Source organism: Stigmatopora nigra, chromosome 5 (genome assembly GCF_051989575.1).
Source record: "Stigmatopora nigra isolate UIUO_SnigA chromosome 5, RoL_Snig_1.1, whole genome shotgun sequence".
In the NCBI taxonomy this organism is placed as follows: Eukaryota; Metazoa; Chordata; class Actinopteri; order Syngnathiformes; family Syngnathidae; genus Stigmatopora; species Stigmatopora nigra.
In genome coordinates, this window is record NC_135512.1 from 7565827 (window position 1) to 7579042 (window position 13216).

Here is a 13216-nt window from a genome sequence, read left to right on the forward strand (position 1 = left end):
TACCGTCTTGACATGAATCAACTATATAGGCCTATTTTATTTTCACTTGAAATTCCAACTACTTTAAATGTTTTCATTTTCTGTCTGGTACAAAGCTTAAGGACATCTTTTGAGCGTTAATCAAAGGAGGTCCAATGACTTGAACATTTATCTCAGAGGTGGTATTGAATTCATTTAAGACGTGATAATTCATTGTATCTTTCGTTTAACGCTTTCCCGGACACAACAATGAGCCATTCCAGGAAGGAGCGAGAGAGAGATGGTGAGGTCACACCAACAACACCATCAGGTCGGCCCGTGATGTGGTTAGCAAAGGTACTGACACGATCAGATAATGAAAGATCCGATTTACACATCAATAGACTAACATAACACATAATCATTCTTTCTATGTAAATGAGGCAATCATGTTTAAGTAGATCAGAAAGAAAATAGCATCATAAGACCAGCTAGATTAAACTGAAACGCTATATACTTGCAAATACTGCGTATGACTACAAGTTATTGTGTTTAATTTATGATCTCATTCATGCCGTGTCATGTCTTAATGTTGCCTTTAGCTTTTCAATGGAATTGAATGCTTTTAATGCCATTAAAGCTTCACCAATAAGTGCAGGCATAACAACAACAAACAAACCAATAATCAATAAATAATAACAATAAATAATAAATTAATCCTTGTTATTTCGGCTCATTGTAAGCAATTTGATCCTTGTATGCATATGTTACTTGTTAATCATGTGACACTAATAAAACAGGCTGCTTTGAGACAGTGTGTTTTTCTATCATTAGATGTGAAAGAATGTTTACACATTGCACTAAGTATTACGTTTTTTTTTCTTCTGTGCAGCCGATTAAAACAAATATCCCCCTCACATGTGTGCGAGTGTTCAATTTCCCATCATCTTCCATCCATGAAGCAGCCAGAGGTCCATGCCTCCGTTATTATGGGGGATGAAAGACAGCTTCACAGAGAATAAGACATGCAGTGAGGCCATTAGTCGACAGGCTTCAGACCAGAGGAAGGAGGTGGATGTGCCTTAATGGACGCGTTTGCTACCGAGTGCCCTGCCTCGGTCGGCGTCTTACTACTTTGCTTTGAATGGAATCTGACGTAGCAGGAATTCAAGTAAAATATTATAATTTATTTGTAATATGTTAAATGGTTATTGGAAATAAGGGCTATGTGGTTTCATATTGATATGGTATGTATCATGTAGTATTTACACATGTAACACGTTTTGCGCGTTAACTTTGTGTTTAAATGCCAAAAACGTTGTGATTATTAGTGTTTCATTAAGTGAAATTTAAGACGTTTTAAGGCCAGGTAGGCTACCTAATCACTAAAGAACGTGATTTTTTTTTGCTAATCCTGATATTTTTCAGACAAACAAATGCGAACTGCAATGTGAAGTATGAAAAAAAAATCAAAAACTAAGCACAGCGGATTTGTGTTTTCACCTTATGTACCATTTTAAAAGGATTTTTGTTGTTGTATATGAACTAAAACCTAAAATGATACTTTTTCTTGTAAATGATGACAAAAAAAATCCTCAGAGTCAACCTAAACCTTACAGTTTTACCTGCGCGTACATTGGAAAATAAAGTGGGGAAAAAACATTTGTGCAAAAGGGGAAGAAGGAAGAGCTGGACTGTCCTTTGGAAAAAAGAAATCTATAAACTGACATCCGAGCAGAAGAAGAGGAAACGGGGGTGCTTTGAAATAGGCTGAGCGGACTGGAATAAATCTATAAACTGATGGACTATCTCAACAGCTGAAAAGAAGCTTTTACGCTTTTTGAGCATCAACTCCTTTGCAATTGGTTTACTCCAAAAGAATAATTGCAATCTAATTGCGAGGCTGTGAGGCGGAGAGTGACTTGACTTTTAATGTACTATAAACACTCCAATTTCTTTTAGTTTTTTTCCAGTCAGGTGTCCTTTTGTCTATTGAGACTCTGTGACCTTCACACTGAATGCAGTTCAAGAATTTGACTTGAAACCTTTCCCTTTACTGTTATATAAAGCTGCAGCACCCGAACAAAGACCAACTTCAGGCATTTCTGTGCTCAAGGTCAACTTTTCTTCCTCCGCACACACTTCCAAACAAAGCCTGTGGGCTTGCAAGCATAATTAGAGCTAATATTGCTGCTTGAGATCATGGACCATGTCCTTGTTTTCATGCAAAAATGTGTGTTACCTCTGTGTGTGGCGTAGAGCGCGGCGAAGGTGACCACAAAGAAGGTGGTGGAATATTTGCCAGCGTTCACCAGGTGGGGGAAGGCCCTCTTGGTGTCGCGGTAACGCCTCAGGCATTGGATGAAACGCAGCCAGGCGGGCAAACATTGGATGATAGCACGTAGGCCGTATGAATAGCTGTGGCACACGAAGGTAGTACTGGGGTCTGTGAGGAAAACACATGCAATTAGCTCCTTTTTTGCCATGGAATTTGCATTCTACATTCATGTTGAGGTGTACTTTTCACCCAGAGGTCTGAAAAATGGTTGTCAGGGGCCTCTAAGGGGTCCTGGTTTATGCATACCTGTCAACCTTGGCCAATTGTTGCCCTTATTAATGATAGTAATTCCCCTAATACATGATTGGAGATTTGAATGACAAGGTATGACATTAAATGCAATTAATATACCATTTAATAAACAGGGTTGACGACGGTTCACTTTTTAACTCATTCACTGCCTTTGATAGCGATGGATGTCAGCAGCGATGTTGTCAAGAATGAGTTAAAAATTGTCACAATACTTCAAGCCTGCATGTTACAAAGTACCAAAAGTAGCCAAGTAATACAGTTCGACAGAAAGAATGAATGATGCACCGTTCATATTAGGCAATAAGCCCTTGGTGTTGCCCCACTTGAGCTCGAAGATGTAGAAACAGATAAGGTACTCCAGATCCATCAGAACCACCACCAGCGAATTGAGCTGGTCGGCCAGCCAGAAGTCTGCAAACTCCACTCGGTGAAACGGTGCGGTGAACACTCGGAACTGGAAACATACCACAAATACTGAAGGTATAGTTTTCCTAAGGCATTTTTGCAATACATTATTGCAATTTTTACTACTTTGGAGACCTCTGATTGTACAGGAATGCACCATTAACAGTGAATTGGCCCGGAATTGGACGTTTTAAAGAGTGCGTTGCAATGAAGAAGCGCACTTGATGATTGTGGATGCCTAATCGGCACACCACAAACTTTCAAATGACACAGTAAATACAGTAAGAGCGCCTATCTCTTTTTAATTGAGCTTTTCAAGGCAGATCTTGCACTGAATCCAAATTTAAAGTGAGTCATATTTGCCCAATAATGTTTTTGCCACATTTTTTGAACCTGAAAAGAGAAAAACCATTAGCAACCTTTATTTCATTTCCCCCTCAGGCCACATGTGACATTTAGTACTAACTCTACACTTGCTACGAACACCCTCAAACCTGCAATACAAACACAATTTCCACACAAACAGCCACACACTGAAAATGTCAAAGCATACATAAGCAATATGACCTGTCAATCACAGTACATATCGATTGAACTCATCTACTGTGTGTGCCGATCTCAAGGCTGGCCGTTCATTCCTTTGACAAACAATAATAACCTAGCCGCAGTTTGTCCGTTAATAAAATCTTTGTCCTCTGCCTCCTCTTGTTGTCAGATGGGTTCACCCCTAGCTTAGATAAACATCTTTTTTTATCCTCCTTTTGCACTTGTAACTCTTAATAACACTCCATCGAAATAGATCAAATAGCGACAAAATGATGTGCGACTTATTCTAATCATATGTAACAAGTAGGCACTGCAGATAATTAGTGAGCTGTAACCACAAAGGAATACCACAGCAAAGGACGAGAATATAAAGAAGTGAGAGGGGGGCTACTGCAGGGGGTGAAACAAAGGGGAGGGGCTCAAGGCTTCAGCATACTGATGGATCTATGCTGGTAATGATTGCACAGTCACAGCCTTCACCTCCCCTGGGATGAGAATGCATTCTATTATCCTTTGACATACAGACACATACGGACGGACACACAGTGGCTATGTAGCACAGCTCAGACAAAGAGCAAAGCAAGACAGGAGGGTTTTGTTACAAAAATACACATCTGAATTGTGCATAGTATTCATCTTGCAGACAACAGATGCACCACACACAAATACACTCACACATTATAAGAGTGTCGACTACACAATATTGAACAAAAATATAAATTGGCAACAGGGGACTGACTACAAACCTAAAGAATGACAGGACCTTGTCAACAAGTGAATTGTTGTCTGCTAAATGGGACCTTTATTTAAAGGCAAATGTAATCATTTGTATCAAGTAAGATAGTCCAGATTCATTAAAACTGCCATTTGGTAGACTTTTATCCAAAAAATTGAAGCATTAGTGAAAATAATATTAATAACAACGGTGTCCTGTATTGTTTTTCCACTTGCTAATTTCAATAGAATATCAGACTTTTGGTTAAAAAGAATTAGTAGATATTCATCATTATTGTGCTTTTCTAAAATGATGTCAAAAAATAAATTCAATTAAAAACGGCAAAGTAATTATTTTCTCATTCATTGTAGGACATTCAAAATAAAGCCACTAACAAAATAATAGCAAAAATAGGACTGTGAATAAGCCTGTTTGTTAAATAAGGTAGAGACTTGAAAGCTTTAAGTGAAACTTTCTGAGGTGAGAGTTTGGCATGATATACTATTCTTTCAATAAATACGCACAATGCATCCTTTGTATCACCTCTCATGATAATCCAAAATAAAAAAATATCTGCTTATAGCACTCCCATTTATTAAATACACTATTAGTCAACTAAAACTCACTGACCAGCAATTTGAGCAGCCAAAAACGTGACTTGTAGTAGCAGGTCTTGAAAGGATTGAGGAGAAAGACTAGCATGAAACCGTAGAGGACCAGGGGGTTGATTTGCATGGGGAGGTACAGGTACTCCGAATAGAGACAGGACAGGATGCTGAGACACCATAACACACCGAGGAACCCTGCGATCTGCAGCACAGGAACAAAGCAGCGTTAGCACATAACGGTAATCATCATTAGTTCAAAATACTGCCTCATTTGGACCTCAAACAGGTGCTGGTGCGAGAGGTTGTTGCGGGGATTGATCTCAAAGATGAGAACGTGGTTGACTCCCGCCTGTCTCCAACCGTATGTGTTGATGCCCAATAGGAACAGGAACTGGATCAAGAGAAAACCGCCACGGTAGATCCGCACTAGAGGCCAAACATTCTCATAACGGAAGAAGACGGCGCCTGGAAGAACAAACAAAACAATATTTGGAGGAACAAAGATTGAATGTCTTTGGAGTTTTACAGTGAAAAACTATACAAGAAAATCCGATTGATTTCTACGGAAACGGGGGATACCTGTCAGGACAAAGGCGATGGCAAGGATGATAAAGATGCCACAGTAAAGACCCACGCGGAAGGTTGTCCAGGCCAAAGCAGGCTGAAGCAAAAACATTCATAAAAAAATGGTGGGAAAGGCGATAAAACCAAAATAAGTTGAAAAATCACTTGTCTAAAATGATTGACATCATGAATGTCTCAAAAGATGTCCAGTGAGACAAACTTTGCAGGAGTTCAAAGCTTCATAGCAGGATTCACAATCTCACAATTCATGATCACGCATGTTTAAAAGGTCTTGATTGATTCTGACCTGAGCAGCCCCCAGCGGAGGAACCCGTAACCTCTTCATGGCCCGCTGACGATCTCCCCCCTCCAGCTCGGTGGTCACCAGCGTCTGCATTTACAACACACAAGATTTTACACATGTTTTATGGCCAGTCAGACAATGCGAATGTGCGCACCTCCGTCTCCGTGATGAGCTGCATGATCTTCTTGCAGGTGTAAAACGGCGCCACCTCCACGTGAACAACACGCCAGTCCGCCCCGCGCGCAGTATCCAGGATCTTGTCATGTTTCTTCAAGATTTTACGGAAACCGGTGAAGTTTAAATTCTGTGGACGACAAAAAAAAAATCTGTTAAATATTCTGTGTATTCTTTCAAATCAATCTTAATCAATATTACAATGCTTTTTAACCTTTCATTTGATTTACTATTGAATGCTTGAAGTATTTTCAGCATTTATTTGCTCCAGCAAGGGTTACATTTAGATTTGATGGACTATAAGAAGCCCTTTTTACAGACTGAAGGTGTGTTAAGGTGTGTTTTTATGCTCATACCTGGTAGTTCTGCAGCAGGATGAGGCTCAGGTAGAACTCACTGAAGGCTAGTTTAAGATCCTTGATGTTATGGTGCTTGCAACGTTCCTCCTGTGACAGGTGGAATACGGTCTTGCGTCGACGCAGGCCGGGTGGAGCGTTGCTCTCACGTTGGGCGTCTAGTGAAGACTGCAGCTCGTTCTGCAGAGTGGCAAAACGTCTTTGGGCTTCGGCAAGCTTTTCTGTGGGGAAGAAAGACCGACCGAGTTGGTTTTGAATTCACTTGTACAATAAAGCACCTAGAGAAAAATCATTTTCTTCTTCCTGTCGGCATTCATCAGAGATAATGTTACTCTACTCTGAGCGATATGTGAGAAAATCATTATGTGGGTCAAAGCTAGGTTACAACTCAGGAAGATAAATGAGAAGAATCCATAATAAATGGAAATGAATCGCCATTTCTCCTCATTGAAAAGGCTCATTTCAGACTTTAATGAAGAATTAGGACTTGAATTGGAGATTTTGACAAATGTCATAAATCAAGCCGTATTCTCACTGATGAAGTAAATGTGTGCCTTAAACGCTCTCACTGTACATTATCTGATCCACTTCAACATGTCACGTTACCTGTGTATGCGCTATTGGACACTAATATTATTGGACAGGCGGACTCAGCACAAACATGTGACGGTTGTAAGAAGCGTGAGAAAGTTAAGGCTCTCATGCCGTGTGCTGTGGGAAGGTGGAAGTTACAAAAGGCTGACCAGGCAGGGAAGAGTTAATTAACCAAAACAAACAAGAGGAGGTGCTTTTGGCTGTCCACTGTATCCCATAGAAATATACAATAAGAAAAAAGATCTCCAAACTGCCAGGATGACTTCTTTTGCAGCTTTTTCCAGCCACCTGAATGTGGATTTGAGCGCAGTGCAGAACAGGCGCTTAAGAGAGGTCGCCACCCCTTTCACAAGGAGCTGTGCAGAGGCGAAAATGTTCTGTGAAGTCAGCACACAATGTTTCTACATGGCTCTGCTGCTCAGACTCACACCCACCTACCTGGCAACAGATAAAGGCTAGCTGACTTTGTAATTTAACCTCTCTGTACTGATGCCTTGCTGGAAGACGGACAAACTGTACTTAAGATTTACCATGTAACATGGAAAAGTTGGCATTCCATCACAAATAGACACAAGATATAATCAACTAAATCTATGTGAAATGTGAAAGATGGTTGATCAAAGTGTGTACAGATGCAATTGGCAAATTTATTAGGCATCTGATCAAGAAAAAATGTTTTTTGGAAAGTGCTTTGGTGGTTATTATGGTCTGCCATGACCTTATAGATGTAGTCATTCAACTGTAAATAAAATTGCATGCTTATGATGATGAGGAGCTTGATGAGGTAATCAACCTTGTCCTCCTGTTTACCCGCAGAATTGACTTTACAAATGCATGGTGGCCACAATAAAAAAAAAAAAATCAGGTCAGCCATTATTTTTCCCCGGGCCATTTACTACTGCCACCTTGAAGCAATAGAGGTTCAGTTAGAAGAGGAGAAATGAGTATTGAGCTCTTGCATCTAAGAATTTAAGTGGATGATGCAACTCGTGATGAATAATGCCATTGGGATGAAATGAGTAGAGGAAAAGGTACATTTCAGGAACGGGTAGATAGAAAGGTTTATGATAATTACCTGAATAAAAGGTATTGATTTTCAACAGCTCCTTCTCACAAGTCTGGAAAAACCTCTCTTCAAATTTAGCGTAGTATCGCTTTACGGTGTCTTCATCTGTGACTGCAAGGTAAAGAGAAACCAAAAAAAAAATGTCAGTTATGCCGTGTACACAATCAAACTGAAGTAATCATTACATGTTTACTCCAAATTGGTGCATGGTTTTCTCCAATACAGTTATAATATTTTTTTCTCTCTTTTAAAAGAAAAGGTTTAATAATCACAAAAAAGGTGTATAAAAGAAGTGAAAAGGTTTTTGCAAGGAGGCAAAGATGATGTCAGTATAAAGTAGCCGCAGCATCATATCGGATGGTAATCTCACCTCATAAACACCATCCTCATAAACATTGGCTATAATAGAAAAACTGCTAGAAAGCAACGCTATTCTATTCTGCAAAGTAATAAGAAAGACGCGCCCCAGGCATTCTGTCAACACCCCTTCATGAACACGTCTCACAGCCACCGAGGCTGATGAAAACATAAAAAAAATTCAACAAAAAGTCTAACAGATTTACAAGAGAGAGAGAAAAATCCTGCCTTCAATCCTGTAAAATAAACTACAGTGTGCAGCAGTGAGCAAACACTTGATCCCAGAAGGCCAAAACTAATAGGGAAGGAAAAGGTAAATTCACACAGCAGCTGTAATACAAATGAACCTTTCACGACAGATTGGCTGCCTTTTTTTTAGAAAGAAAAAGCAGAGTGTCTATAAGAAAATCAGGAAATTAAAACTAAGATGCAGCTACACAAGTGGTATGTGGACCCCCATACCCTAATTTTCTCCATAAATTTGATCTTAGTTTCATTCAATTTAATCACCAAGAATACTCAAATGGAATTAGTTTTTTTAACAACATTTGCAGGACACAAAAAAAAAAAAACGTACACAATTAGCCTATGTTAAGGTCAGTATAACAATTAGTATTAGGTTGTTAACCTTGGCACCTTTAGGTATATTTACTACTACAAAAACCTTATATACAGTGTAGATAAATATATTTAGATACTGTTTAGATGCCGTGTTTAAATGAGTCAATTTTTAAGTAAAGCGATATCATCATTATTTCAGTGTTTATAATGTACTATTAGATGTCAAACATTGAAGGAGCATAACTGCTAAATGTTTTTCTAAGAAAATTGCATTTGCTGAATAATAACATGACATTAGAATGAAGACTGTTACCTGACAGTCTTGATAGAATCTATTTTGTATCCAGGGGAAATAATAATAATTCCCATAATGCATTTAACAGAATATTTTGGAGGAAATTTGCAGCTACATTCCCACTTGAACGTTAAAAAAGTGGAGTGATGAAATGAGTGGATGAAAGCTTCAGCTGACCCAGGACACACAGTGCAAATTTGTGTGAATGTGTTTCACTAGAGTGTCATGGTCGCATGATATTGAAGAACAAAGGCGACTTTGCTCTTTGAATTCATCCGCCTCGGTTCTGGTCTGACTATCATCTACCTACCTGCCTGCCTGCCCGCCAGCCGCATGAGCACGCATCAACATCACTTCATTACGGCTTCTCGCCTCCGTTAAATCCACTGAAATCTAACCAGCGAAAGATTTTAAATTGAAACAGTGATTATGGCGCATCTTTTATTGAATCAATTGAGTGTATGGTGTAAATGTCACATCTTCTATTTGTACAAAACACGGTTCTTCCTGATTAGTGCTCGGCTGGCTTGGTGAGAGATTTATTTCAAGATCTTACACCTGAAGGAGACTGACAGTTTGGAGACTCCTACATTCCTTCTGCATAGAATGGAACAAAATGTAAATAAGAGCTCTCAAAAGGCTCGATAAATTAGGATATACGTTATATAAAAGGCAATTTGTTTCGGTAGTCATTATGATTCATTTTCCATACCGCTTATCCTCACAGGGGTGATGGAGCTGAATTCAAAAGGTAAAATCGGATAAATTATGCACTTATCGAAAGGATAAATAGGAAAAAACACACAAATAAAATAATTTGATATTTTCCAATTTTCCAATTGAATACTGGCGTATATTAGGTTTTTCACAATTTTCTCATAAACTGAAGCTTGTATCCTGCAAACACATTTTCCATTGTTTAAAAGATGTCATATTTAAAATGTTATTAATATTTATTTTTTATTCAGGGTGGGGGGGTCTTAATGTGCTTCAGTGAATCCATCATGGTAATGTCCCTCAAAGTCTTCATTATGACATATGCCTCAGCCTATCTATCCCAGAAAGTCAGGTGGATGATTGGTTAGTGCAACAGCCTCACAGTTCTGAGATCGAAGGTTCAATGCCCGGTCTTTTACTATGTGGGGTTTGAGCTATTTTTCATGAATACTTGGCCTACTATGCTGCTTGGAGTGTATTTTTTTGTTATGGCAAAAATAAGAGAAGCACTGCATTTAGTATTCAAGTCATTTTGAAAGAAATATATTAATATAACACAATATTCTTGTAATTGAATTTGCAAGCTGGTGCAGCACACATGGACACAAAGAATTGTGCTAGCAGCCAGAAGAAGAAAAAAACAACTCTTGACTTGACCTACAGTATTCCCAAAGCGGAGCGGTTGTAGACGGCATCGGCCCAACTCCAACACCACCACCCCCACCCCACCCCCCTGGCCGTTCACCCCATCTTCTGTAGATTGTATAAATAAATAATGAGACAGCCTACCCTGAACCAAACTACCCCCCACTCCTCCATCAAAAACACACACACAGACATATACACACTATCCTCAGGTTCTTATATTTCCATACAGGAATTCTGCCATATGACCCCAACTCGCCAGCAAATAAATCCTTTCATGGAGATACTAATCTCATATTTGTGAGATGATTGAGTCACACATTCACTTTGAGGGACATTGGATACAATTTGGTAGATAAATACATTTGCATTTAAATTAAAATGTATTTCTTCCTTGCCATTATTCGTCATTCATAAGCACACAATAACGTTTTTTTTGTCAAATATTTAAATATTTTTGATTATCTCTCAACATCGACATCGATTCACTGACTTTCAATACAAAAGGAAAATATTTTGCGACTCCATTTTCCATTCAGCAATGGCAGACTATATTCATTCTATCTCAATCTGAAAAATACATTAAAAGACACACACACACACATAAAGTGCAGCGTACATTTCACCTCTATTTAGTGCATTTTACAAGGTCTCTTTAAATCATGGACTGTAGCAAAGGAAACCATTCCAGTATCATTGCCAAGGCTAATCTCTATCCTCGCTGCAAACACAGCCAAAATATAAAACAGTTCTATAACAAAAAGTAGGACTCTCTTATCACTAGTCTAATATTAACTTACCACCTGCATAATATATGAAAATATATTTAACTTAACTTCCAACATAAGAAAGAAACAAACACAGCACAAAACCCACGCCTTTATTTTTCTGTCTCATGTTTTTTTTCTATTCTTCTTCTTAACCACGTATTCCCATTGTGCCCTGTGGCCACAATTAAATCTCCCAATCATGTTTGTGACGCAGGCCAAGTGAATGCACACTCACTGGTAGGCATTCAGGCTCGACCGCAGTCGCGTACCCGGGTTTTCTTATCGTTTACTTTTTATAGCAGCAGACTGCAAGGTCAGGAGGTCCCAAATATGAATGGTCAAACTGTAATTTCATAGCCTGAAGGTTGTATTGATGAAATTATGTTGCAAATAAAGAGTGAACATGGTCTTTTTTGTTATGATAGATTTTTCTTTCTCTTTTTTTCAGATGTAAATTTGAAGTTAGCATTTTTTTTTTTGCTTACATACCATAATTGCACATGAACAAGATAGATGAGGCGGCGGGACGTACAATCGATGAGTGGTAAGTCAGCAGGTTTACTAAAAGGTTAACCCTTTGCCGGGCATAGTTTCATATCTAATATTATAACTATGACTTTTCATGGGCTATTTAGATCACATTCCTTCACATAGCTATATTGGTAAAATATATAAATAAAACCCAGTAATGCTGGCCAAAAAAAATGCCAGAAATGAAGCAGATAAACTTTAAAGTCACACTGAGTGAACTCATTAAATGACAAATCCCTCATCGATTAACATATAAGAAATTCTCAGGCCTGACATTTTTATGGGTATTAATGCCATTCTTCATACTAATTAATCTCCCAAAAACTGCACAAACACTGTTGACTCCATTGAGTCTATCTATAGAGTACTTATATGAGCGTTTCTGCTATACGAGTGTATGCGGCAATATGGCGAAAGAGACCTCAAGAGGACACATGGCAGGTTGTTCTCGAGCTAATTATGCACTGGTTCACCGAGCTGGAAAAATGACGCTTACGGGAAAGGAAATCAAATTACTCAATTAATGGAGACATGGGAAGAAAATGCAAGGAGGGAGGACTGACTCGCTTGAGAGGGAAAAGTTGAACATCCACTGCATTTAGAGTGTATAAGATGCACCTTTTCTAAAATGTGTGACTATGATATCACAACTGAGGAAGAGAGCATACAACAAAGAACTTAATCTATTGAGTAGGAATGCAGATTAACCGATTATTTTCAAGGTACATTTGCCAAAGCAATTCAAAAATATAGTATTTTTCAACCACTTTGACAAACATGATGAATGGAAAAAGGATATGAAGTATTTTCAAATAGGTTTCCATTGAATACTGGACATGACTTGATGAAAAGGGTATGTATTAGAGATAAAAACCCAATAACAATTGAGCAGTATGTCAAATATCTTAAGAAAAGCCTGTCCTCATTGACCTTGGGAATGAATATGAATATTTAAAAAGATATGAACACAGTTCACCAACTGCAAGAGAAAATTGATTCCTCCCAAAAAAAAGAAAAAGGGAAAATCACAATTGTGCCTTGCTGTTTTTTTTGTTGACAGCTACAATAACAGACAACCACCTGGTAGGAACTAAATTGCTCCGCTTCAGTTTCTGCAAAAACGATTGTGCAAATGTGAATGCGCACTGAAAAATATGTACGCTTCAATGAGCGTGTGTGAATGTGAGTGGCCCGTCCTCTTTTTAGCGGGCCTGTTGGCTGGGACTGACATTGTCATTATCGACACCCGCCGCCCCCCTTCGTCGACCGTAGCCATTAGCAACCCACTACGGGAGTTGGCCTGGCCACTGCGGCAGCCAATCGCAGCCACGACAAGCCATAGCTGCTCGCTCGCTCGCTCGCATGGCAATGAGCAGGTGTTCCCGCGTCTGGACATAACACTTTGATAAAAATGTGATTGCAACGTATTTTTGGTTACGACTGTATCAGATACAGCCTAG

At 38.9% G+C, this 13216-nt stretch overlaps 1 protein-coding gene across 1 annotated transcript in view; it reads right to left on the minus strand.

Moving 5' to 3' along the window:
- Positions 1–13216, minus strand: part of xpr1a (xenotropic and polytropic retrovirus receptor 1a) — a 38664-nt gene that overhangs the window by 6044 nt on the left and 19404 nt on the right. The window contains exons 3-11 of the mRNA XM_077716820.1: positions 7890–7991; positions 6221–6441; positions 5845–5994; positions 5694–5777; positions 5402–5483; positions 5100–5287; positions 4845–5024; positions 2834–3002; positions 2201–2404 (exon numbers count right to left, since the gene is read on the minus strand). Coding sequence (XP_077572946.1) covers positions 2201–2404; positions 2834–3002; positions 4845–5024; positions 5100–5287; positions 5402–5483; positions 5694–5777; positions 5845–5994; positions 6221–6441; positions 7890–7991 — 1380 coding nt within the window. The remainder of the gene's footprint in view (positions 1–2200; positions 2405–2833; positions 3003–4844; positions 5025–5099; positions 5288–5401; positions 5484–5693; positions 5778–5844; positions 5995–6220; positions 6442–7889; positions 7992–13216) is intronic.